The sequence below is a fragment of the Pseudopipra pipra genome, chromosome 2, assembly GCF_036250125.1.
Source record: "Pseudopipra pipra isolate bDixPip1 chromosome 2, bDixPip1.hap1, whole genome shotgun sequence".
Lineage (NCBI taxonomy): Eukaryota > Metazoa > Chordata > Aves > Passeriformes > Pipridae > Pseudopipra > Pseudopipra pipra.
The window spans coordinates 119,186,204-119,210,722 of NC_087550.1; the positions used below are offsets into that span (position 1 = coordinate 119,186,204).

Genomic DNA, 24,519 nt, shown 5'->3' on the forward strand with positions numbered 1-24,519 from the left:
TCCCATGTGGGGCGTCCCCAGGGCCGTGTCCTGCTCTCCGCGGTGCCACCCGGCGGGTTCCAGGGCAGAAGCGGATGCTGGGACGAGGTGGGGACCGTAGGATGCCGCGAGCGGGACACGGCCCTGCCCCGGCACGGCGGGATGAGCTCATGGCCGGTCCCCTCCCAGCCGCTCCCGGCGCGGCCCCAGCGAGGGCAGGGCCCCACCTCGGCCCCCCCGATCGGGGCAGGGAGAACCGAGCCCCCGGCAGCTCCCCGGCCCCTGCCCAGCCCCGGCCCCCGGCGGTGCCATCCCAGCCCTCCTGGCTCCAGGTCCCGTCCCCGGGGCTGTGCCGGCCCCCGGCCCCGCAGCATCCATAGGATCTGCAGGATCCGCAGCCAAGCCAGCGGCCCTCGGGGCTGGGCGGGGAGCGGCCGCCAGCTGCGGGGTGGGCTCAGCCCGGGAGTCCCACACCTCCAGCCCGGATCCTGGCTGGCTCCCAGCCTGGCTGAGCCTTCCCTGGCGTCATCCAGCACCCCGAAGCCATGTCCCACATCCCAGCCCCAGCCCAGCCAGGAGCCGGAATCCACACCCCAGGGATCACATCCTGCATCCAGGATTTGCATTCCAGCTTCAACACTGGGGATCCACATCCCACACCCCAGTCCCAGGGATCTGGGGCTTCAACACCCAGGATCCACATCCCACATCCCAGCCCCAACCCCAGGGATTTACATCCCACACCCCAGCTTCAACATCTGGGATACGCATCCCACATCCCAGTCCCAGTTCCCAGGGTCCATGTCCTGCATCCCACTCCAGCTCCCACCCTGGCCTGGGGTCCTGGGACATGCTGGCCGTGCCGCTGGGAGCGGTGTGGATGTGGAGTTTGCCAAGAGCTCACAAAAATACTCAGTGCTTTATTTCCACCCAAAGCCACGGCGCTGACGGGGCAGCGCGTCACACGCATGCAGGGACACGGAGGGGGCCACGGATGGGCCCATGGGTGGGCCATGGATGGGGCCCATGGGTGGGGACACCAACGATGCACACAGGGCAGCACCTGGAGCCAGCCGGGCCCCACTCAGCCAGGCCCCCCCAGCTCCTGCTGGAGGAGGCTCAGCCCAGCCCCGGGAGCACAGGGATGAGCACCGGGACATCCCAGGGGACTCTTGGTGGGGAAAGGCAGGGAGGGACCCACGCCGGTCCTTCCCGGCCGGGTGTGGGGTGGGATGAGCCCTGACAAGCACAGAGCTCTCCAAAAACACGTCAGCTCCAGGTGCCCCTTCCAGCAGCACTGCCAGGAGGAGCCTGGGGATGCTGCCAGCCCCCAGCTCCCACCCTGCCGTGCCCACGGTGCCCTTGCAGCCAGAGCCCACACACGGGGGACACTGCTGGACCCCAGCACTTCCCAGCTCCAGCCCCACAGCACAGGGGAATCCACGTGGATATCGGGGCAGGGACCTCCAGCACCAGCCCCCCCGCCCTTCCTCCCCAAACTGGGCTGGAACTGGGGCACAGCCCCCCTGGGAGCAGCCTGTGCTGCTGGGGGGGGTTCTGGAAAAGGCAGGAAGGAGAGTGTGGATGCTCCCACACCTGCCCCACTCCCTGCAGTCCGTGCATGGGCCGGCACCTCCCCGCTCCCCTCCCGGGAACTCAGGCAGGATGGGCCAGGATCCTGCCCCAGTCTCATGGGAGAGCAGTGCCCAGAGCCAGCCCAAAAGGCCACCAGCCCTTTCTGAGGGCTTGTCCCCGGACCCCCAGCCTGGGGGAGGAACCACGAGACCCCCCAGGCCGAGCAGGGCAGGGCCGGCCCCCCACGCCCCGATGCCAGGAGCAGAATCCTGCTCTGCCCGGAGCACCCTCCAAAGAAACAGGCAGCAGGTCCCTGTCCCTGCTCTGTCCTGCCCTCCCACAGCTGGCAGGGAGCCAGAGCAGGGGGTCCCTGGGAAGAGCCCTCAGCTCCACTGTACGAGGGCTGCAGGCACAGCCAGGGACCACGCACAGACACTCGGGGGGCCCGGGAGGATCCCTGGGGGGCCCGGGAGGATCCCTGGGGGGCCCAGGATCCCGGGAGGATCCTTGCAGCAGCTCCACAGCAAACGCCCTGCCCTGGCAGGAGAGGGAAGGGGCTCCCTGCCTCCCCCAGGAAGAGCAGCCCCCAGCAGCAGGGCTGGCTAGAAGTGCTTGTCCTCCAGCAGCGAGCTCACCACCAGCTCCTTGTTGCCGAAGTCCCAGAAGGCAGTCATGTGGAAGGCCATGTTGGACAGGACGACCAGGTACTCCAGGAAGGCGAAGACGGTGTACACTGCAGGAGGGAACACAGCAGGTGAGGGCAGCACACGGCTGGATCTGCCCCCAGGCCTGGGGGGTCTGGAGGGCACCTCCCTGGGACGGGAGGGCTCGGGCTGGGGGGCTCGAGCCCCATGGGAGGAGAAGGGCAGGCAGACACCAGCCCTCCCAGAGGAGCCCCCCTCGGCTGGGATTTGGGAAGTGAGGCATCACGTTAGGAGGGCATTGGACACCAGGAATAAGTGTGAGGAATTAGGAGGACTAGTGCCATGGTCTAGTTGAAATGGTGGTGATCAGTCACAGGTTGGACTTGATGATCTCAGAGGTCTTTTCCAACCTAATTGATTCTGTGACTAAATTTTTGGACATCAGGACAAACTTCTTTACTGAAAGGGTGATTAAACTTTGGCAGGGGCTGCCCAGGGAGGTTTGGAGTGCCCAGCCCTGGAGGTGTCCCAGGAAGGCCTGGCCGTGGCACTCAGTGCTCTGGGCTGGGGGACAAGGTGGGGATGGGGCACAGGGGGGATCCATGGGCTGGGAGGGCTTTTCCAGCCCCAGTGATGCCGTGATCCCCCAGTCCCTCCCTGCACAGCCCCCTGCCCGTGCCCGCACCTCCGGGGCCGCAGTACCAGTTGTGGTGGAAATACACACACACGGCGAACGCGAACGTGATGAAGGTGAAGAAGAAGAGCAGCTGCTTCCACTTGTACGACTTGCGCTCCTGGAAGAGACCCAGAGCTGGGTCAGTGCCCTGTCCCTGCCAGGACCCTCAGCCCTGCACACGACGGAGATGCCAGAGCAGCCACCCCCATCTCCATCCCCATCTCCATCTCCATCTCCATCTCCATCCCCATCTCCATCTCCATCCCCATCTCCATCTCCATCCCCATCTCCATCTCCATCCCCCTCCCCATCCCCATCTCCATCTCCATCTCCATCCCCCTCCCCATCCCCATCTCCATCCCCATTCCCATCTCCACCCCCATCCCCATCCCCATCCCCATCTCCACCCCCATCCCAGGGAAGCTCTGCCCTGGCCCCACACAGTCCTGGGGGTTCTCTCTGCCCCCCCCAGTGATGCCCAGGGCTGCCCTGTGGCTTTGGCAGGGCTGTGCCCTGGGGCACAGGGGGGGATCACGGAACAAGAGGAGCCACGGGGGCCCCAGCAGATGTGGGGTGCCCGTGGGCAGGAGCCCCCAGCAGTGCTGGGGTGCCCGAGGGGCTCCCCAGGACCTGCCAACGGCTCTACCCGCCGGCAGCCCCTGCAGGTGGCCCCGGCTCCCCAGGCAGGCGGAATTCAGCAGGGGCTGCACCCCCCACCCACAACTGCACCAGGGAGGAGGAAACCACATGAAGGGGAGGCAGCTGGGGCGGCAGAGGTGCTGCCCGACCTGCCCTGCCACTGGAGGGGCCCCATCCTGCCCCCCAGCACCGCCTCCGACAGCCAGGGGCAGAGCATAGGGATGCTGCCAGCACCCCACACCCCAGCACCCCATACCTCAGTACCCCACACCTCAGCACCCCACACCTCAGCACCCCACACCTCAGCACCCCACACCTCAGCACCCCACACCCCAGCACCCCACACCCCAGCCTGCTGCTTCTGTGCCAGCAGAGTTCAGTCCTCCACAAGGGGGGCAGCCTGGGGGCCAGGCCTGTCCCCCACAACACTGTCCCCCAACCCACTGTCCACCACCCCCAAAGCCCCTGGGAGCCACGGGCTCCAGCCCCCCTTCCCCTCTTTCTCCCAAGACACTGAGGGTCACAGTTAAGGAACACACAACCCTGGGGTGTGCAGCGAGCCCCAGAGCACAGGAACCACCTCTGGACCCCACGGAGGAGGCAGGGGAGCCCTGGGACAGGGGGAATGCAGGGGGGTCTCAGCCCCACACGGCAGGTCGGGGATGCCACAGACAGCCAGGGCTGTCACGGGTGGGAGGGAATTTCCCCCTCCTCTGACGCTTCACGTGAGACAGAAATTCCATTTTGAGGGAGTGCTGAGAGCAAGGAAAATTTAAATTGCCCCATCACAGTTTCCATCACCCCCGGAACGTGTGCTGGGGGCTCAGCCCGGGAGGAAAACCCAGAGAGGAAGGACGAGCCCTCTCCCATGTGGGGACACGCTGGTGACGCCACCTCCCCCCGAGGGGAAAGGTCCTTCCTGCTGGGACGGAGGAGGGTCCTGTCCCAGCGGCTCCTGGCACGCTGTGAGCAGCGAGGGGGTGGGGTGGGGTGGGCAGCAGTGCCAGTCCACAGCGAGGGTGTGGGGTGGGATGGGCAGCAGCAGTGCCAGCCAGGGGTGATGCAGCCGAGCAGCCGGGCTGAGGGCAGGTTTCACTCCGGAAACGTGGCTCACAAACAGCCCTGTTTGCACCCCGGTCCCACGGCAGCACAAACGGCTGAGAGCTCCCAGCACAGCCCTGCCCGGGGCTGCACCCCACAGCACCCCACAGCCCCCCACAGCACCCCCACAGCACCCCACAGCCCCCCCCCCACAGCCCCCACGGGGCTCCAGGGCAGGCAGCCAAAGCCTGGGGGCAGCTGAACCTCCTGGGATCATGGAATGCTTTGGGTGGAAGGGACCTCAAAGCCCACCCAGTGCCACCCCTGCCACGGGCAGGGACACCTTCCACCAGCCCAGGTTGCTCCAAGCCTCGTCCAACCTGGCCTTGGACACTTCCAGGGATCCAGGGGCAGCCACAGCTTCTCTGGGTAACCTGGGCCAGGGCCTCCCCACCCTCCCAGCCAGGAATTCCTTCCCAATATCCCATCTAACTCTGCCCTCCTTCAGCTTAAGGCCGTTCCCCTGTGTTCTGTCCCTCCAGGCCCTTGTAAATAGTCTCTCTCCTTCTTTCTTGTGGGCTCCCTTCAGGTATTGGAGGAAGGTCACAATTAGGGCATCCCAAAGCCTCTCTTCTCCAGGCTGAACAATCCCAGTTCTGTCAGCCTTTCCTCGCAGCAGAGGGGCTCCATCCCTCTAATCTTGGTACCCTTCTCTGGATCACCATCTGGGGATATCCCATGAGGGGACAGAGGGGGGATCCCCACAAAGTGGGGCCGTGGAAAGCAGGGACAGCTCCTGGTGCTGCCTGAGCCTCGAGCAGGGCAGCGGGTCCAGCCACACCAGTGAGCAGTGGGCAGCTCCTCTCCATCCAGCAGCTCCTGGAGCTCCCACCACACTTCCCGAAGTGTGGGAAGGCCTGTTCCTACCTCCTCCTCCTGCAGCTGGCAGGTGGTAACACTCCAGGTCCCACATCCCCCCGTGGTCCCCTTGCTGTGCTGGGTGTCCTGCCCGTGCTCCTGCAGGGACCTTCCCCGAGGTGCCACATTTCAAGCCAGCGGCTGCTGAGAAACCTCTGCCCGCCGTGGGCATCTGTCTCATCATGTGCCACTTCTCAGCTCCTTCTCCTGCCCCTGGGGACCCTGCTGGTGTGACCCCCCGGGGCACTGGGCTGAGCATTAGCGATTAACACCTAATTAACCACGGGATAATCCTCGGCCCAGACTGGGAGAGGGGGAGCACAGAGGGCACCCAGAGGTGCAGGGTCGGGGTGCTGAGGTGAGCCCAGGGTGGTCCCTCCTGTGGGGACACCTCGGGGTCCTGCAGCAGGAGCAGGGGCAGGAGCCCCCAGGTCAGTGCCCTGGAGAGGAGCTGGCAGCTCCAAGCGGCCTGGCAGGAGCCCCACACCTCCACACTCCAGCTGCCTGGGGGGAAAGGGGGATAAGAAACCCCCGAGGAAGGGTGCTCCAAGCTGAGCTGGCACCAGGCTCCCCCCCGTGCCCTGTCTGGGGCTGGCACAGCTGCAGTGCCAACCCCAGCTTTGCAATTTCCTCCTGGCACGACAGACCGGGGCACCCGTGTCCCCTGCCAGCCCCCCTGCTTTCACCACCCCCAGCTCTCGTAGCTGGACGTGTGTCTGGCCCAGAAAACCACAGGGAAATTCTATTTAGTGCCCAGCTGGGAGCTGAGGCACATTCCCCAGGGAATACAAAGGAGAGACAGGAGCAGGAGACTGGACAATGAGGGAGAGGAGCTGCACCCACTCGGTGTGGGGGGACAGCCTGGGGCACTGCCCCGATCCCACGGGAGGCACTGGGGGTCTTCTTCCATCCTGGGGGAGCCCCAGCCCTGCACACCCATCTCCAAGGGCTGAGGGGTGGCTGCTGGGAGCCACCATCCTCCAGGGCCTCTGCAGAGGAAGAAGAGGGACCCTGCCGAGTTCACCCCCCAGTTCCTGACGGGGACGGGGGTGACAAAGTGACACTAACTCAGCAGCAGCAGCTCGCTCTCCAGAGGGCTCTGGGTGCTGCAGGAAGCCCGAGGCCAGAGCGTGCAGTGGCAGAGCTCAGATATTTATAGAGGGCTGCTCTGAGCCGTGTCAGCGCTCCCGGGGCCGGGGTGAGACCACGCGTGGTCACCGCCGTGCCTGCGGGCCCTGCTCATGCTCCTGCCCCGGCACTGAGGGCTGGGGGGACACGGCTGTGACCCCAGAGCCCGCCCTGCACAGCTGCAGGGCTGTTCCAGAGCTGCAGCCAGGGCTGGGCTCAGCCCGCCTGCCCTGCGGGGTGGGGGACAGGAGGAGCCCGGGATGCTGCAGGACAGAGCCAGGGAGGGGGCACAGCAGGGCCCAGCTGCGCTGGCCACACACTGGGTGGGGTTGGGAGGGACCCCAAAACCCATCCAGTGCCACTCCTGCCATGGGCAGGGACACCTTCCACCAGCCCAGGTTGCTCCAAGCCCCGTCCAACCTGGCCTTGGACACTTCCAGGGATCCAGGGGCAGCCACAGCTTCTCTGGGCAACCTGGGCCAGGGCCTCCCCACCCTCCCAGACATCAATTCCTTCCCCATATCCCATCTAACCCTGCCCTCTGGCAGTGGGAAGCCATTCCCTGTGTCCTGTCCCTCCATCCCTTGTCCCCAGTCCCTCTCCAGCTCTCCTGGAGCCCCTTCAGGCCCTGGAAGGGGCTCTCAGCTCTCCCTGGAGCCTTCTCTTCTCCAGGGGAACCCCCCCAGCTCTCCCAGCCTGGCTCCAGAGCAGAGGGGCTCCAGCCCTGGGAGCAGCTCCGTGGCCTCCTCTGCTGGGTATGAGCCAGCTGGCCCTGTGGCCACCACACACCCCACGGTGTCTGCAGTGGTGCCACCAGCCCTGGGCCGGGGAGGAAACGTGTCTGCAAACAAGAAGTGAAACTGCTCTGCTCTGCTGTCCCACTCAGGCAGCAGGGCCGGGGGAAGGAGGGTTTAAGGGTGATCAGCTGGCCCGGAACAGCAGGGCTGCCAGGCAGGACCAGCAGGGCTGCCAGGCAGGACCAGCAGGGCTGCCAGGTAGGACCAGCAGGGCTGCCAGGCAGGGCAGGCACTGCCACACCACAGCCAACCCCAAGGACGGGGGGTTGTGATCAGCCACAGCTGGAGGCTCCCAGGCTCCATTCCTCTTCTCCCCAGGAGCTCCCTCCTCTGCTCTGCCCCTTCCCCTCGTCCTCTCTCCTGCTTTCTCTCTTCTCCCCTCCTGCAGATCTTCATTTTCTCTCCCTCCCATTTGCCCCTGTAACTGGAAGCCGCCGGCACTTCCCCATCAGGAGCCGGTTCCTCCCCCCCTTCCTGCCCTGGCACAACTGCAGTTGCAACACGAGCCCAGACGGACGAGCAGCTTTTGCAAGACGAATTCCTGTTCCTCACGGCCAATTCCTGTCCCTCACACACTGAAACCCCGACAGTCCTGGGGAGCTGCACCCTCTCCAACAGGGTTAAAAGCAGTGCCAGACTCGGGGCTGGCAGGGACACGGACCCCCTGCCCCCCCCTCCACACAGACCCAGCCTTCCAGCTCTTCACATGGAGCTTGTCCTGGACACAGTCCCAGGTTTGGCCCTGGAGGAACCCCGTGGGGACTCTTGGTGGCTTCCTCTGCTGAAGGACAGGACACTGCAGGACCGGAGCTGTCCCCTCCCTGTCCCCTCCTGTCCCTCCGGGGCTGGGGGCAGCAAAGGTGAACAAAAAGTCCCCACAAGGGACACAAACGGCGGCAGAATCTGTCCCAGGGTGCTGTGACCCACACGGAGGGATCACCTGTGCCCTGGCCTAAAGCAGCCCCATGAACCTCAGCCCCGGGAGCTCAGCTGGCACTGCCCAGCCTGTCCCTGCTCCCCGAGCTGGCAGTGACACTCAGATCAGGGAGGAGGATGTGGCAGTGGCACCTCCTGGGGCCCTGCTGTCCCTCCCTGCTGAGTCAAGGCAGCCACGGGGGTCACAGGAGCTGGGCCAAGCCCACTGGGGGCCACCAGCCGTGGGCTTGGAGCCCGAGGAACCCAGACAGCGAGTGGGACAAGCTCCAGGAGACCCCACTCAGGCTGGAGGATCCATGGCAGTGATTCCCAGCAGGAGCCCAACTCAGTCACGGGACAGGGCAGATCTGCAGTGACAGCAAGTGCCCCTGAGCAAGGGTGAGGAGTGCTGGACGTGCTTCACCCTGACACATCCAGTGTGGGAGCTGGGTCACCCCACAGCACCTCCCCTTCCTCCTCCTCGGAGCTCCCCCGTCACCCTCATGCCCCAGACAACAGCTCCATCCTGTGGCCCCACACAGGGCTGGCACAGGGACACTGCCCCACCCTGGGGCTGGCACAGGGACACTGCCCCATCCTGGGGCTGGCACAGGGACACTGTCCATCCTGGGGCTGGCACAGGGACACTGCCCCACCCTGGGGCTGGCACAGGGACACTGCCCCATCCTGTGCTGGCACAGGGACACTGCTCCACCCTCCTGCTGCTCCAGCCCCTTCCCAGCTCCGTTCCCTTCCCTGGACATGCTCCAGCCCCTCAGTGTCTCCCAGCTCCGTTCCCTTCCCTGCACACGCTCCAGCCCCTCAGTGTCTCCCTTGCAGCCAGCCCAAAGCTGAGCCCAGCATTCAGGGTATCCCACCCGTGCCCAGGGCAGGGGAGATGATCCAGCCCAGGCAGAGGCAGGGCAGTGCTGGGGAGGAGATCCAGGGCCTTGGAGGTCTCTCCAAAAAAACAAAGACAGGCCAAAAAGAGTGACATAAATAAAGGAAGCCATGGGAAAGCTGCCAAGGAATGACTGTGAGCTCCTGATATTCTCACATCACTTCCCAGTGAGCAAGGGGAACCCCAGCACCTCCAACACTCCCTTTCCTAGGGAACCTTCCAGCCAAACAACTGCTGGAAGCTTCTTTTCCAGGTCTGTGGAGCGAGGCAGCCCAGGGACAGGCTCGGTGAATGGGTGGAAGGGAGGATGAACAGGGATGGAGCAGGAGCTCTGCTGGAGCAGAGCCCTCCCAGGGCTCATCCTGCTGGGACGGGGGGCTGAGCAGAGCACAGCACCCCCTGCATCCCACACACACCCCTTTGGAGAGGCTTGCTCCAGCCCTGGGGGCTGGGCACACAGCTCCCAAGGGCTCTGCTCTGCAAAGGATCACATTCCCAGGGCAACACAGCCCTGGGGACCCTCCCCAGTTAGCACTGGGGACCACCAGGACTGCACTGGGATCTGCTGGAGAGACACATCCTGAGGGGAAAGGACAGGGGGATCCAGGGAGCCCAGAGCTGCAGGGGAAGCCAAGGGTGCAGGAGCCACATGGGCACAGAAGCAGCTCCCACACAGCTTCAAACCTGGAAGTGGTGTCCAGGGTCCAGGACAAACCTGGAAGTCCTGCCCTGCTCACAGTCCAGGACAAACCTGGAAGTCCTGCCCTGCTCACAGTCCAGGACAAACCTGGAAGTCCTGCCCTGCTCACAGTCCAGGACAAACCTGGAAGTCCTGCCCGTGGCTGTGCCAGTGCCCACAGCTCAGCACACGTGTCACACACCAGCACAGCACAGAAGCTGCATCCAGGCCCTGGATCCAGGAGCCCCTGGCTGGATCCTCCACCAGACCCACTGCCCACCCAGCCCATCCTGCACTCCCCAGTCCCCTCTCCGAAGACAAGAGCCAGAGCCAGCCTGCTCCACACAGCCATTCCAGGAGGAAAGGGAAAACAAATCCTGCTGCCTGCTGCTCCCAGCTTGCAGGACCAGAAATTCCCAGCACAGGGGAGGCAATGTCAGCTTGGAAACAGGCATGGAGAAGGGATCAGCAACCCTGACCCACTGGGATGCTAATGGTGGTTTTCTATATCAGCTTTAAAGGAAAACTTAGACACTGGGAAGAAATTCTTCCCTGTGAGGGTGGGGAGGCCCTGGCACAGGTTGCCCAGAGGAGCTGTGGCTGCCCCTGGATCCCTGGAAGTGTCCAAGGCCAGGTTGGACAGGGCTTGGAGCAACCTGGGCTGGTGGAAGGTGTCCCTGCCCATGGCAGGGGTGGCACTGGATGGGCTTTAAGGTCCCTTCCAACCTCAACCACTCTGGGATTCTGTGATTCTATGATAAAACCACAATATAGGAAATGAAAAGATTCCTCCCCACCTTGCTGTGGTAAACCACAGATTTTGGAGCCTGTTTCCCAGTTTCACCTGCTGCTGTTGGCTCCTTTAGCACCTGCTGAGGGTCATTTCCCAAGCAAGGGCAGCCAAAGCCCCCCACAGCCAGCCCAGAGCCCCCTCCCAGCTCCCAGATCTGCACCAGAGCCCCTTCCCAGCACAGCCCCAGACCCCAGTCCCAGCTCCCAGCAGAGAGAAAAGAAAGGGAAGTGTCTGTACCTCGGGACTTACTGTGTGTTTCTTAGTCATTCTCCAGAGGATGCAGGTGAGCAGCATGTGGCCCAGGGCCGAGGAGATGAACACAATGAAGGCATTTTCATGGATTGCTGCATCGACAAGACAACAGTTTTCCTGCTCAACCCGAGCCAAGAGCACAAGGGGGACACGGGGCAGGATTTGGGAGGGTGCAGGACTGCTCTGGGCAGGAGGTGGTGCTGCTGGCAGCCCCAGTGCCCAGGTGATGCTGAGCCCCCAGTGGGGTCTTTGCAGGGGACAGGCACAGCCCAGCCCCATAACCTGCCTGTGGTGCCTCGTGGCCCCCTGAAAGGGGACACAGGCTGCTGGAACACTTATCCCAAAGGGCCAGGAGGATGTCTGTGTGCTCACATGGCTGGAACCTCAGGGACCCTCGGGAGCAGCTCGGCATCACCACTGGTTTTAGGGATGAGGAAACCACAGCACAGAGGGCAGGGGGTACAGACTGGGCCAGCCCAAAATCCAGGAAAGTCCATCCTCTGGCCTCCTGCATTACCCACCCACCAGCAGCCTCATCCCCAGCACTGGGGATGCCTCGTGCATCCCAGGTACAGGATCAGGCTGGAAATGCATCTGGAGCAGCTCCCGAGGCCCCAAACCACCTTCAGCCCCTGCCCCTCGGGTGAGAGAATTGCACAAAAGTGCTGCTGTGTCAAAGAGGTTCCCAGCCCCTTCTCCAGGAACCTCGGGCTGAGTTCCTGACCAGCAGAATACCAGGAATGACTGTCCCTGTTTCCCCTCCTGAGCCCAAGGGAAGGGAAGCACATGAGGTGTGAGGTGAGATCTGAGCCATGTCCCACAGGGAGGATTAACCTGAGCCCCTTTTCATCCCAGCAGGCAGCTCAGGGCTGGAACTTTCCCCACAAACCTGGGATTAGTCTGAGCTGAGGATCTGAGAAACTGGGTCAGGCTCAGCTCCCAGAGTGGCTCTGTCCAGGGACACCTTGGCCTCCCCCTCCCAGAGCTATGCACGAGGTGCAGACGTGGCTGTCCCAGGCATGAGGGGTTATCCAAACCCCAAAGGAGGTTTTCTAAGAGCAGGTGCCCACCCCAGACAAGTGAGAGAAGCCCCAGCAGCAGGTCAGGCTGCAGACCCTGCCATGGGGGGACACTGCAGGAAGGGTGGGAATGGGATAACTCATTGTGGGGCACAGGGAGTTCCCCAAGGGCTGGGGAAGGTCCTGGGACTCTTCACAACACCATAGCCCTGAATCCCAGACTGGTTTGGGCTGGGAGGGACCACAGAGATCATCCAGTGCCACCCCTGCCATGGGCAGGGACACCTTCCACCAGCCCAGGTTGCTCCAAGCCCCGTCCAACCTGGCCTTGGACACTCCCAGGGATCCAGGGGCAGCCACAGCTTCTCTGGGCAACCTGGGCCAGGGCCTCCCCACCCTCACAGGGAAGAATTCCCTCCCAGTATCCCACCTAGCCCTTCCCTCTGGCAGTGGGAAGCCATTCCCCCTTGCCCTGTCCCTCCAGGCCCTTGTCCAAAGCTCTTCTCCAGCCCCTCCTACAGCTGGACACAATATCCATCCTCACCATCCAGCTGTGCAGGGACAGCCACAGGGCTTTCCTGCTACACATCCCAGCACAGGGTTTGTTCCCACTGCAACAGCACCACCTTCCTGGCTCCTGCATTTCAGTGCTCTCCAGTCAATCCCTGGTGCCTCCCCCAGACCTTGGGATGAAACAGCAGCTGGATATTGTCCCTTTGGGATGAAACAGCAGCTGGATATTGTCCCTTCCTATGAGACCATGTGTGAGAAGAGCATTTCCCACCCATCATGACCAGGTTTGGCACACTGATTTAACCTGAAAAACTCTGATTCTGTTTTCAGGAAATTTTAGAGGGTTGGAGCCCCTCTGCTCTGGGACAGACTGGGAGAGCTGGGGGGGCTCACCTGGAGAAGAGAAGACTCCAGGGAGAGCTGAGAGCCCCTTGCAGGGCCTAAAGGGGCTCCAGGAGAGCTGGAGAGGGACTGGGGACAAGGGATGGAGGGACAGGACACAGGGAATGGCTTCCCACTGCCAGAGGGCAGGGTTAGATGGGATATTGGGAAAAAATTCCCTGTGAGGGTGGGGAGGCCCTGGCACAGGGTGCCCAGAGAAGCTGTGGCTGCCCCTGGATCCCTGGAAGTGTCCAAGGCCAGGTTGGACGGGGCTTGGAGCCACCTGGGCTGGTGGAAGGTGTCCCTGCCCATGGAATGAGATGGGCCTTAAGGTCCTCCCAAGCCAGAGCTGTCTGGGATTCTGTGATTCTATGAAATTTGACCCAGAAGGTCTGGGGGAGGGTACTCCAAGGCAGCTGGAGCAGAGCCAGCTCCGATCCCAAGCCTGTCCCAGCAGTGGGGACGGAGGGGAAGCAGGATGAGCTCTAACCCAGCTCTGCTCACCTGCCCTCAGCCCCTGCAGCAGGGCCTTGGCACAGGGGTGGCACTGAAGTGGCCAGGTCTGATTCAGAGCTGAGCTCCAGCTCTCAGCAGCCACGAGCTCCAGGAAGCACACGGCCACTCGCCCGCTCCGAACACCCCTTTCCCCCACAAACACTGACAGCATTCCTGGGGGTTCTGGCTGGTTTTTGCCCCCCCCAGGCCGAGCAGCCCCCCGGGCAGACGCCACACGTACCATAGTTCTCGGAGGAGGACACGTAGGTGAGGATGAGCAGGGCGACGTTCTCCAGCAGGTTGAGCAGCAGGGTGCAGTGGCACAGGCACAGGTAGCGGGGGTGGGGGCAGTGGCAGCTCTGGTAGTGGTTCCAGTAGGCCACGGCCACGAGGAAGCGGGGGGCCGAGTGCAGGCCGATGCACAGGCGCCACACGTAGCGCTGGGGGGTCTCGCCCCCGATGGCCGCGCTGATGGACGGCAGGTAGTTGGGCACCTGCGCGGAGACAGCGGCTCGGGGGGGCACGGGGGGGCACGGGCTCTCCCGGGGGCTAAACCCGCCTTTTTTCAGTCCTAAATAGGTTTATTCCTATTTCCAAAGCCAGGGAATGTCACCCTGCAGGGCCAAGAGAGCCCCAGTCCTGCTGGGACAGTCCTGGGTGCTGGGGGGGCCTTGGCTTTACACCTTTGATCTTTCACAGAATCCCAGAAGGTTTGGGTTGGAAGGACCTCAAAGCCCATCCCATCCCACCCCTGCCATGGGCAGGGACACCTTCCACCAGCCCAGGTTGCTCCAAGCCCCGTCCAACCTGGCCTTGGACACTTCCAGGGGCAGCCACAGCTTCTCTGGGCAACCTGGGCCAGGGCCTCCCCACCCTCCCAGGGAAGAATTCCTTCTCCATATGTCATCTAACCCTGCCCTGTCTCCATGGGAAGCCACTCCCCGTTGTCCTATTGCAACAGGCCCTGCTAAAGTTCTCCTGCTGCAGTGAGGTGACTCCTGCTCTCGGTTCCCAGCTCAGATCCAGCTGCTCATCCAGCAGCATGAAAGCTCTGGGGAAGAACCCAACCTCATCCCATTTGGAACTCCAGGCCACCCCTCCCCAGGCACGAGCCTGTGACTCCTCTGAACTCCAGTACATCTGGGGGGCAGCAGTTCTGGACCAGCCCTTCCCCAGGACAATGGACTTCCCTGCAGCTTCCCCACCGTTTCCATCACCCCAATCACCCCAACGAGCCCAGCACAGACACCAGCCTGACCAGTCTGTACTGCCCTTGGTCCCATTACAAAGGCAAACCCAGTCCCGAGGGATCATAAGGACAGTGGAATAAAGTGGCTTGTTCTGGGTTCTGCAACACTGCTGGTGGGAAAACCCAGGAGGAGGAAAGGAGCCCAGGAGGGGAGGGAGAGATGGGGGAGCCCAGGAGGAGGGAAGGAGAGGGAGGAGCCCAGGAGGAGAGGGAAGCCCAGGAGGACACAGGAGCTCTGTCTCCCCTCTGGGTGCCCCAGCCCCAGAGGAATCCAGGTTTTTCTGATGGGAATCTCTCACCCCACAGTGGGTCGCGGTCGTCTCACGGAAATGGAAGAGCAGGGACCAGATCACACAGAAGAGGAACCCAAAGAGGGGGCAGAACACAGTGCCCAGGGCCAGCGTGGTGAAACGCAGCCGGAACAGGATCCCGTCCCGGTCCAGGGGCAGCGGGATCTGCAGCATCTTGGGGAACCTGAGAACAAACAAACAAACGCTTGACGGGGATTCTCTGTCCTCCTGCTCTGGGTGACAACGTGGGGATTGGCCTCCACGGCCTGGGAGGGCTTTTCCCATTTCAGTGACTCTGGGATTCTGTCCAGTCCCACAGGGGCATGGATGGACACAGGGATCAGCCCCTCACATATCCCAGGGCAGGGATGGATGCACTGATGAGCCCCTCACACCCTGGGGGACCCACACAAACAGGGATGGACACACAGATCAGCCCCTCACACCCTGGGGGACCCACACAAACAGGGATAGACACACAGATCAGCCCCTCTCACCCTGGGTGACCCACACAAACAGGGCAGGATGGACACACAGATCAGCCCCTCTCACCCTGGGGGACCCACACAAACAGGGCAGGGATGGACACACAGATCAGCCCCTCACACCCTGGGGGACCCACACAAACAGGGATGGACACACAGATCAGCCCCTCTCACCCTGGGGGACCCACACAAACAGGGATGGACACACAGATCAGCCCCTCACACCCTGGGGGACCCACACAAACAGGGATGGGCAGCACAGATGGGCAGCCAAAGAAAATCCCATTGTGGGGACACAGGAACCCCAAGACTCACAGCTAACACGGAGCAGGGGCAGAGGGACCTGCAGGCAGTGGGATGTCCCTGCAGCCCTCCAGACTGATCTGGCTGAAGGACACGTGAGCCCTTTCCCGCGGGATCCATCCAGACCGTTCCCTGGCTCGGAGCACGGGGCACAGCTGACATTGTGAGGCCACTGCCGGGAGCTGCAGCTCCTCCAGCACATCCCAAACAGCCACAGCCCACCCTCACCCTGCTGCACTTCCCTGCTCCCGGCACCTGCATGGACAGCACTGTCCATATCCAGCGCCAGGGAGGGTTGGGATGGATCTCAGGGAAAAGTTCTTCCCCCAGAGGGTGGTGGGCACTGCCCAGGCTCCCCAGGGCAGTGGGCACGGCCCCAAGGCTGCCAGAGCTCCAGGAGGGTTTGGACAACGCTCTGAGGGATGGGGGGAGTGTTGGGGTGTCCTGGGCAGGGGCAAAGGTTGGACTGGAGGATCCTCGAGGATCCCTCCCAGCTCAGGAAATTCCATGTTTGTGCAGCCCTGCAGCTGCGGGATCAGGGCACCACGAGCCCCCCCACAACAAGGCCATTGCTCATGGGGTCGGGCACAGCAGGACAGGCACCTCCTGAGCCCGGCAGCCCCCCCATCCCCGGGGTCCCACTGTGCCCCAGGGATCAGCCGGGGCCGATCCCCCCTCCCCGCCCGGGACAAATCGGATTTACACAATCCCAGGGCAGCACAGCCCCCCTCCCACGGCACAGAGACCCCCGGAAGGGACCCCCCAGCACCGAGGGGCCACGGGAAGCCGAGCTCAACCCCACCCCGGGGCAGGGGAGGGGGTTATTCGCAGGATGGAGGCAAAGGGAAGCCCCAAAGGGCTGCAGGAGGAGGGGGACCCCCGGCCAGCCCAGGGTGCCCTCCCCAGGACCATCCCAGCAGCGACCCCCAACCCTGACCCAGGGCCCGGGGATGGAGCCCCCCAAGCCCTGCACTGCCCCCGGCCGGGGGGACACAGCTCACTGTGCCAGGGGTCATCCGCCCCAAACCCCCGCGAGGGTCCTTCCCAAACGGGGGAAAATGAAAGAGAAATATTTTGTGTCTCACGCTGGACGGCCCCGACCGGCTCTGCAGGAGAGGGGCTGCACCCCACACACGCCTTAAACCCCAAAAACCACCCCGGGCACCCCAACACCCCTGAGACCCCCAAAAACCACCCCGGGCACCCCATACACCCCTGAGACCCCCCAAAACCCCCCCTGGCACCTCATACACCCCTGAGACCCCCAAAAACCACCCCGGGCACCCCATACACGCCTTAAACCTCAAAAACCACCCCTGGCACCCCATACACCCCTGAGACCCCCAGAAACCACCCCTGGCACCCCATACACCCCTTAAACCTCAAAAACCACCCCGGGCACCCCATACACCCCTGAGACCCCCAGAAACCACCCCGGGCACCCCATACACCCCTGAGACCTCCCCGGGCACCCCACATTTCTCAGAGACCCCAAACACCCCAGGGCCTCGCACTACGTGACTCCACCCGAGACGCCCCCCCAGGTCAACCCCCTCCCCACGCCCCCACTGTCCCACACTGACAGACCCCCTGAGAGCCGCCCCCTCCTCACCGCTCAACCCCCGCCGCGCTGCTCCATGCCCCGGCCCGGCAGCACCACCACGCCTCCTGCTGCTGTTCCTGCTCCTTCCTTTGCCCTCCTCCCGTTCTTCCTCCTCTCCCTCCTCCCCTTCCCGCCCCCCCCCCCCCCCCAGTCCCCCCCATCAATCAAGGCCGCGGCCCCTTTAAGGCCTCTCGGCCCCGCCCCTTACGTCGCGGCACGCGATTGGCGCTCGCGGTGCAAGCCCCGCCCCCGCCCCAAACGCCCCGGATGTCGGGGCGGCGCCGCCACACGGGCCCTTCTGGACCCTTCCGCGGGCCCGGGCCACACCCCCGCCCGGCCCGTCTGCCCAATCAGCGCCCGAAGCGCCGGGCGGCGGCCAATGGGCGGCGCGGGGAGGCGGGGCCGGGTGGCGCGCGGGGGTGGCCGGGAGTGCGCGCGCGGGCTGTGACGCAGCTGCGGCCCGGGGAGACGGCGGAGGCACCGCGGGCCTGACCCGGCCCGACCGGCCCCGACCGGCCCGGACCGGCCCCACGCAGCACCGCCGCTCCTCCGACACCGCACCGGCACCCGCGGTGAGCCCCCGCGCCGCCACGAACCGCCCCGCCTTTTGCGCCGGGACACCGGCCGGGCCCCGAGAGGGAGGGGAGGAGGGAAGGGAGGCTGTGCGGGCAGGGCAAGGGCCGCGAGGGGACCGGGACCTCTCGGGGGGCACCCGCTGCCCTGCCCCGGCGGTCCCCGGGGAGCCGCCCCCCGCCCGCTCTCGGGGACTTTCCGGGGCTCTTTGCGGGTCTCAGGGGTGTTCTCCAGGGTGTACCCTGGGTGTTCTCCAGGGTATGGGAAGCGGCCCGGGGTGTCCCCGGGGTCGGGAGGTCACGGCAGCCCCCTCTCTCTGCGGGAATTCTTTACAGCCGTGGTGGGTGGTTGTGAGTTAAAGCCGCGTCGAATAGTTGCGGTGTGAAGTTGCGTTAATGGGTGGTAGTTTAAAGCCGTGTTCGTGAGCTGTGGCTTGGGGCCCCGGCGGTGGCCGCGGATCCGTCACGGGTGGCTCTCCGCGGGGCTACCGGGGCTGCTGTTAACCTCTGATTGAAGCCCCTCGAGTGGGGGGTCCCTCCTCGGCCGGGGGTACAGTTCTGTAAAACCCTGAGTCCAGAGCACTGAGTGCCACGGCCAGGCCTTCCTTGGGCACCTCCAGGGGTGGGGACTCCGCCAGGGAGTGCTCCCAGGGAACAAGGGACAGGAGGAGAGGGAACGGCCTCCAGCTGTGCCAGGGGAGGCTCAGGTGGGCCAGGAGGAGGAATTTCCTGCTGGAAAGGGTGGTGAGGCCTTGGCAGGGGCTGCCCAGGGAGGTTTGGAGGGCTGGGAGGGCTTTGCCAACCCCAATAATCCCATGGGAGAGGGTGAGGAGGGCTCAGTGTGGGTGCAGTGTTACTCTGGGGCTGCAGTGCTCTCCCAGGAGCAGCTCTTGGCTTGGGGGGCTCTTGAGTGTTTGTCAGAGCAGCTTTTTCAGGCTTTTACTGAAATTCTCCTCCCTGTGCCTGAGGGAGTCTGTGAGGACTTGCTTGTGGGACTGGGGACACTCTTAACACCCCAAACTGTGAGGGGAGGCTGCCGGGAGCAGTTGGAGTTTACAGAAATCATCCCTCAGTTACTGTTTGTGGAACAGTCACAGACTCTCCTGAGCAGGAGGGGACTCCCAAGGATTTTCCAAGTCCTGGCCCTGCCCAGGACACCCCAGCCATCCCACCAGGAAGTGTGGGATGCTGGTTTGGTCTCTGGTTGTTCTGGGATGGGGGGAGGCTGCAGCTGCTCCCACTCTGCATTTGGCTGTTCCCAGAAGGTGCTATTGAGTTTGGGGAAACAAATCCTTGTAATTCCAAGGCTGAGCAGATGGATTTAGTGCTTTCCCTGCAGGAGGCTGTGCTGGGCACAGCCTGTGTGGTTCCTGAGCTGGGACTGGGGAGCTGCCAAACCTGGGCACAGGGAAAGGGGCACGTTTGGCTTTAGCTGCAGTTGTTGGTGTTGGGACAGCGCTGCCTTGAGAGGGGGTTTGGGAATATTCTTGGGATGGGCTGTGTGGGAATTGCTGAGCTTCCTAGTTCTGCACTGCTGTGTATCAGCTACACCTGCCAGGAGTTAACTGAGCTTTGAAGGGAATACTGGCATTTTTCTTTGGTGGATACTGGGATTTTTTTGGTGAATATGGGAATTTTTTATTGTTAATATGGCATTGTTTTGCCCAGTACTGCCGTTTTTTTGGGAATACTGTCATTCTCAGAGGTGGAGCTGCAGGCATTGGCCCCACTGTGGGAAAACACCACACACTCCCTGTCAGGATAGTGCTGGATTTGTTGACAAACTTAGGGACTGGGAGCAGAGTTTGTTCTAGTTTGTGATCAGGGAACAGGTGGGAGAGGGGCAGCCAGGGATGTGCAGTCACTGCACTGGGGGGCTGGAAATGGAACTTGGCCCTGTGGGAATGGGGCAGAACTCTTGGGAACAGCAAGCTGTGGGAAGTGGGGAGCAGAGGGAAGGTGCATTCCTGTCATCCTCCTGCAGTGCATTCCCACTTGTCACGTTTTAAGCAGTTGCCAAATAGGGTTGAACAGGAAAATCAGTTGTGGAAAGGCCTGGGAACGTTGTGGGAGCACAGTGTGGAAAGCAGAGCTGTGATCAGGGGTGACACCTCAGTGTTAGTGCCACCTCCTTACCTGTGCTGTCCCTGGAATGTTGGTGCCCTTGTCCCCCTGGGGTTCTGGCTGGGTAGGAGTTGCTCAGTGTGCCCTAAACACGCTGCCATGGGTTCCATGGCTGAAGGATCCCAGAGGGATTGCTGCCCTCAGCCATGAGCGGGATGAAAAAGGAGTTTGCAGGATAAGCTTTCAATAAAACCTGAATTCTTCTTTTCAGGTCTTGGGAGAAGACCTGACCCATCCTGAAAATGTTCAACAAATCCTTTGGAACTCCATTTGGAGGCAGCACCGGCTTTGGGACGACTTCAACTTTTGGGCAAAGTAAGTCAGACGTGTCAGCTGAGTCAAAGGTGCTCTTTGGTGAGCTGTTCTTCCCTGGGGTGCAGCTCAGAGGGTGCTGTGGAGGGGCTGATCCCTTGAGGGTGGGATTAGGGAGCTGCTGAGCTCTCCAGCTCACGTGGATGGGGTTCAGGAGCCCAAGCCTTTAGTCTGGGGAGACAGCAGGATTCCATGGCTGCTGCTGAGACTCCCTTTCCTAGAAGGAGGGAGAACTCAAGTGGAGGCTGTGGCGCTGGGGTTGGTTGGGATGGAAGCCGCCAGGCCTGGGTTTGTTGGGAAGGCAGAGCTGTTCTCCTGGGGGTGTCTGGAGGAGCCCCCGGAGGTGGCAGGGCAGGGCAGGGCTCACCTGGCTGTGCTTCCAGATGCCGGCTTTGGCACGACCAGCGGAGGGGCCTTCGGGACGTCGGCCTTCGGCTCCAACAACAACACGGGAGGCCTGTTTGGGAGCACCCAGACAAAGCCAGGTACTGTGGGGCGTGGGGAGAGTGGGACAGGCCTGGAGGGGGGCAGGGGCAAGAAACCCAAACCGAGGAGCCAGCAACAAAACATGATCATGATGAAACATGATCGAACACCCTCCCAACCCCAAAACGCAAAACCCATCAGAACCTCCAGGAGAAGGAGGGTGTGGGTGTCTTACAGTGTTTGCTGTCCTCAGGCTTGTTTGGGTCGACGACCTTCAGCCAACCAGCCACATCCTCCACCAACACTGGCTTCGGCTTTGGGACATCCACGGGGACCTCCAACAGCCTCTTTGGAACCACCAGCACTGGTGGAGGCCTCTTCTCGTCCCAGAACAACGCCTTTGCTCAGAACAAACCAGCTGGCTTTGGGAGTGAGTGACACTGCCCCTCTCCCACTGGGTGTTCGGGGGGGCTGGGGGCTTTTCTCCTGAGGGGTACAGAGACATCCTGGTGTCCACAGCAGCCAAGGGCGAGCCTGACATGCTCCTGCATCTGGAGCTGTGATTCCAGCTGGAAATTTCAAAATAAGTTGCAAGAGGTGTTTGGCTGGAATTTTCTACTCTGAAACATCTCCTGGGGCTGTTTGATATTGGGTTTTTATCCTGCTGTGGTGGAGCAGTTGCAGCATGAAATGCCTTTAAACTCTGCTGTAATTCCACAAAGCAAAAGCTGCTGCTTGTAGTAGTGCCTTCTGAGAAGAGAAATGGAACTTCACTGATTCTCTTTATTGTAAAATGATTGTGTAATTTTCTTCCTGCTTGTCAGGAGCACAAGGAAACTGGTTGCTGTGGTTTTTGTGGTGTTTCCTGGGGTGCTGAGTTAGGGGCACTTCTGCAGCAGAAAACTGCATTAGCAGCACAATCAGTTTCCAGGTCTGCTGTCACATTGTTTTTTCCAGCTGTTTTTTCCACTTTCAAAGTATTTCATAGTTTTATTAAATTATTGGGTTTAAGTTTTAAGCTTCAGGGTTGTTTTAATGGAGATGTTCTAATTTGCTTGTGTTTCCCTCAGACTTCGGTACGAGCACCAGCAGTGGGGGGCTCTTTGGGACCACCAACACCACCTCCAACCCCTTTGGGAGCACCTCTGGCTCCCTCTTCGGCCCCACCAGCTTCACTGCTGCTCCCACTGGCACGACTATTAAGTTCAATGTAAGTTCTGGTTTTCTGCTCAGCCTGTTCACTGTGGGGAGCGTTACATGCTGCAGGTATTGATGTGGTGTCTCGGTCACTGAGGTGAGAAAGTGAGCAGTTCAAGTGCAAGTGTTCTGCAGTGGTGAGGAACTGCTGCAGTGGAAATAGGAGGTGTAATTAATTCCATAAACTAGGTTTGTTTTTCTCCTGAGCTTCACAAAGTTCTCAAACACTGTGAAATTCCAGACTTGCTGGGTTTAGAGCTGTGTTAATGCTGAAGGGGTAAAGCAGCTCTTAAGGCTGAGCCTTTGCAGGAAGTGCCACGGAATTCCAGGTGATCCATGGCAAATAAAGGTAAAAGACATTTTGGAATGGGTCAGAATCAGTGCAGTTCTCCCTGAGCCAGCCTGGCTTTGGGAATGGGACCTGGAATGTGAGGAGTGGTACCCCATCCCCTTTGGGTGAGTTCCCTTTAAGACGGGATTCAGTAACTGCTGGGAAGTTCTGTGGCAGTTGGACCTGGAGGGTGGCCCAGCAGAGAGGCCTTCCTGGACCTGGGGTGACTGGTGCCTGCTGGAAGGAGGGATTTTTTCCCCCAGTTATTTGTTCATGCAGATCTTGTCCCTCTTTGTTTTGGGGCTGAGCTGCTGTAAGGCTGAGCTCTGCTGCCTGGGGCAGAGCTGTGGCTGGCTGGCCTGGCTGGGCAGTTGCAGTGCTGTTGCTGTGTGCCTTCAGAGCACTGGTAAAAAAGGGGGCAGTGAAATCCATGCAGAGCTCCAGGACTGGTGTCACAGACACAGATAAGCTACTTTGCAGTGAAACCGAAAGCAGAATTGCTGTGAGTTGTTTTGGGTGTTCCTGGGGTAAATTCCACTGTTGATTGTCACTGAACACACCTGGGTGAGGCCTCAGCTGTGCAGATACACCTGGAATAGAAAACAGAGTCACAGGCTGGGCTGGGCTGGGAGAGGCCTCAAAGTCCATCCCCTGCCACGGGCAGGGACACCTTCCACCAGCCCAGGGTGCTCCAAGCCCTGTCCAACCTGGCCTGGGACACTTCCAGGGATCCAGGGGCAGCCACAGCTTCTCTGGGCAACCTGAACCAGGGCCTCATCACCCTCACAGGGAAGAATTCCCTCCCAGTATCCCACCTAGCCCTTCCCTCTGGCAGTGGAAGCCATTCCCCCTTGTCCTGTCCCTCCATCCCTTGTCCCCAGTCCCTCTCCAGCTCTCCTGGAGCCCCTTTAGGCTCTGGAAGGGGCTCTCAGGTCTCCCTGGAGCCTTCTCTTCTCCAGATGAACCCCCCCAGCTCTCCCATCCTGGCTCCAGAGCAGAGGGGCTCCAGCCCTGGGAGCCTCCTCTGGACCTGCTCCAGCAGTTCCATGTCTTTATCCTGGGAGTCCAGAGCTGGAGGCAGCACTGCAGGTGGGGTCTCACCTGAGCAGAGCAGATAGGTCACACAGAGCCTCAGGTCTGTGCTGAGGGTAGGATTTCCCAGGATCTGCAGGGAATGCTGACTGTGTTACCTCCAGTCTGGCTGGATGTTAACCCAAATCCCTCCTCCTTCCCCGCAGCCCCCGAATGGCACCGACACCATGGTGAAATCCGGCGTCAGCACCAACATCAACACCAAGCACCAGTGCATCACTGCCATGAAGGAGTACGAGAGCAAGTCCCTTGAGGTCAGTCTGGGGGGTCACACATCCTGGCCTTGCTTGGCTGTTGGTCAGCTTGGCTTAGCTTGGCCTTTTTTGGGACCATCGTTGTCTTCCGTGCTCATTAACGTGAGAGCATTAATGAACCTTCAATGTCTGCATCGCACACGGGAGAGGTGTCCTCAAGTAAAACAGTTAATGCAGCCCCACGTTAATTGCAGTTGGGTTTAAATGCTTAATGCAGGTTTGGAAGAGCTGAAATTCCATCTGGTCAGAAGGACACGGGATCCTGCTGGGAACAGTCCTGCCCTGCTGAGATAACAGCAGGATCCCAGACAAAACTCAGCTGTTCATTATAAACTGGTGTTCCCAAGGATTGCACCTGAAGCCTCCCCGTTGGGGTTGGTTTATTTGATCCTTCCAAACAGATCTATGGAAAAGATCTGAAAAAGCCTTGGGAGACAAATCGAAGCCCAAACGTGGATCTAAGTTCAGGTCCTGGTTTTGGGGTCCTTAGTTTTAAAAATGTAGGTGTTGCAGCTTTTCTTGAGCCTTCACCTTGATGTAGGTTGAGTGCTGTGTGAATGTGCCAAAGACACTTGTCCTGGGTAAAAAGAGCTGGCTTTTCCTGCAGGAACTCCGTTTGGAAGATTACCAGGCGAATCGGAAGGGGCCCTCGAATCCGGTGGGAGCAGGAGCAGCCACAAGCTTGTTTGGCTCTTCCACTGCCACATCCAGCACAGCCACGGGACTCTTTGGCTCTTCCACCACCAATACAGGCTTTTCCTATGGGCAGAATAAAACTGCCTTTGGAACCAGTAAGTACTGCCCAGCCCTGGATTGCTGTGACTGGATGTGCAAACATTCTGTTCAGCTGTAAAACTCTGGGGTGTGAGCTCAGGACTGCACTGGTTGGTCAGAGTTCACTGATGGGGCTCTTTGCCATAGAAATCTCTGTTTTCT

The 24,519-nt window shown here is 61.5% G+C and overlaps 2 protein-coding genes across 7 annotated transcripts in view; one reads left to right on the top strand and one right to left on the bottom strand.

Moving 5' to 3' along the window:
* Positions 1 to 879: 879 nt before the first annotated feature.
* PGAP2 (post-GPI attachment to proteins 2) lies at positions 880 to 17,418 on the bottom strand. Of its 3 annotated transcripts, none has more exons than XM_064647229.1 (6): positions 17,285 to 17,418; positions 14,894 to 15,068; positions 13,587 to 13,839; positions 10,935 to 11,029; positions 2,884 to 2,992; positions 880 to 2,287 (listed from the first exon to the last, which is right to left on the bottom strand). In XM_064647229.1, exons 2-6 carry the CDS (start codon positions 15,056 to 15,058, stop codon positions 2,157 to 2,159), a joined length of 753 nt encoding a protein of 250 aa, XP_064503299.1. In that variant the 5' UTR covers positions 15,059 to 15,068; positions 17,285 to 17,418; the 3' UTR covers positions 880 to 2,156. The 3 variants fall into 3 exon arrangements, with proteins under 3 accessions (XP_064503299.1, XP_064503298.1, XP_064503297.1); XM_064647228.1 differs by having other exon boundaries at positions 10,923 to 11,029; XM_064647227.1 differs by lacking the exon at positions 10,935 to 11,029.
* Positions 17,419 to 17,695: 277 nt separating this feature from the next.
* Positions 17,696 to 24,519, top strand: part of NUP98 (nucleoporin 98 and 96 precursor) — a 209,302-nt gene continuing 202,478 nt past the window's right edge. For 3 of the 4 annotated variants that reach the window (XM_064647206.1, XM_064647205.1, XM_064647207.1), the window contains exons 1-7: positions 17,696 to 17,847; positions 20,183 to 20,286; positions 20,667 to 20,768; positions 20,963 to 21,139; positions 21,780 to 21,919; positions 23,476 to 23,583; positions 24,191 to 24,374. In XM_064647206.1, coding sequence (XP_064503276.1) covers positions 20,214 to 20,286; positions 20,667 to 20,768; positions 20,963 to 21,139; positions 21,780 to 21,919; positions 23,476 to 23,583; positions 24,191 to 24,374 — 784 coding nt within the window. In that variant the 5' untranslated portion in view covers positions 17,696 to 17,847; positions 20,183 to 20,213. Of the gene's footprint in view, positions 17,848 to 20,182; positions 20,287 to 20,666; positions 20,769 to 20,962; positions 21,140 to 21,779; positions 21,920 to 22,460; positions 22,740 to 23,475; positions 23,584 to 24,190; positions 24,375 to 24,519 lie in introns of those variants that run through there. The other variant, XM_064647208.1, reaches the window with a different exon arrangement.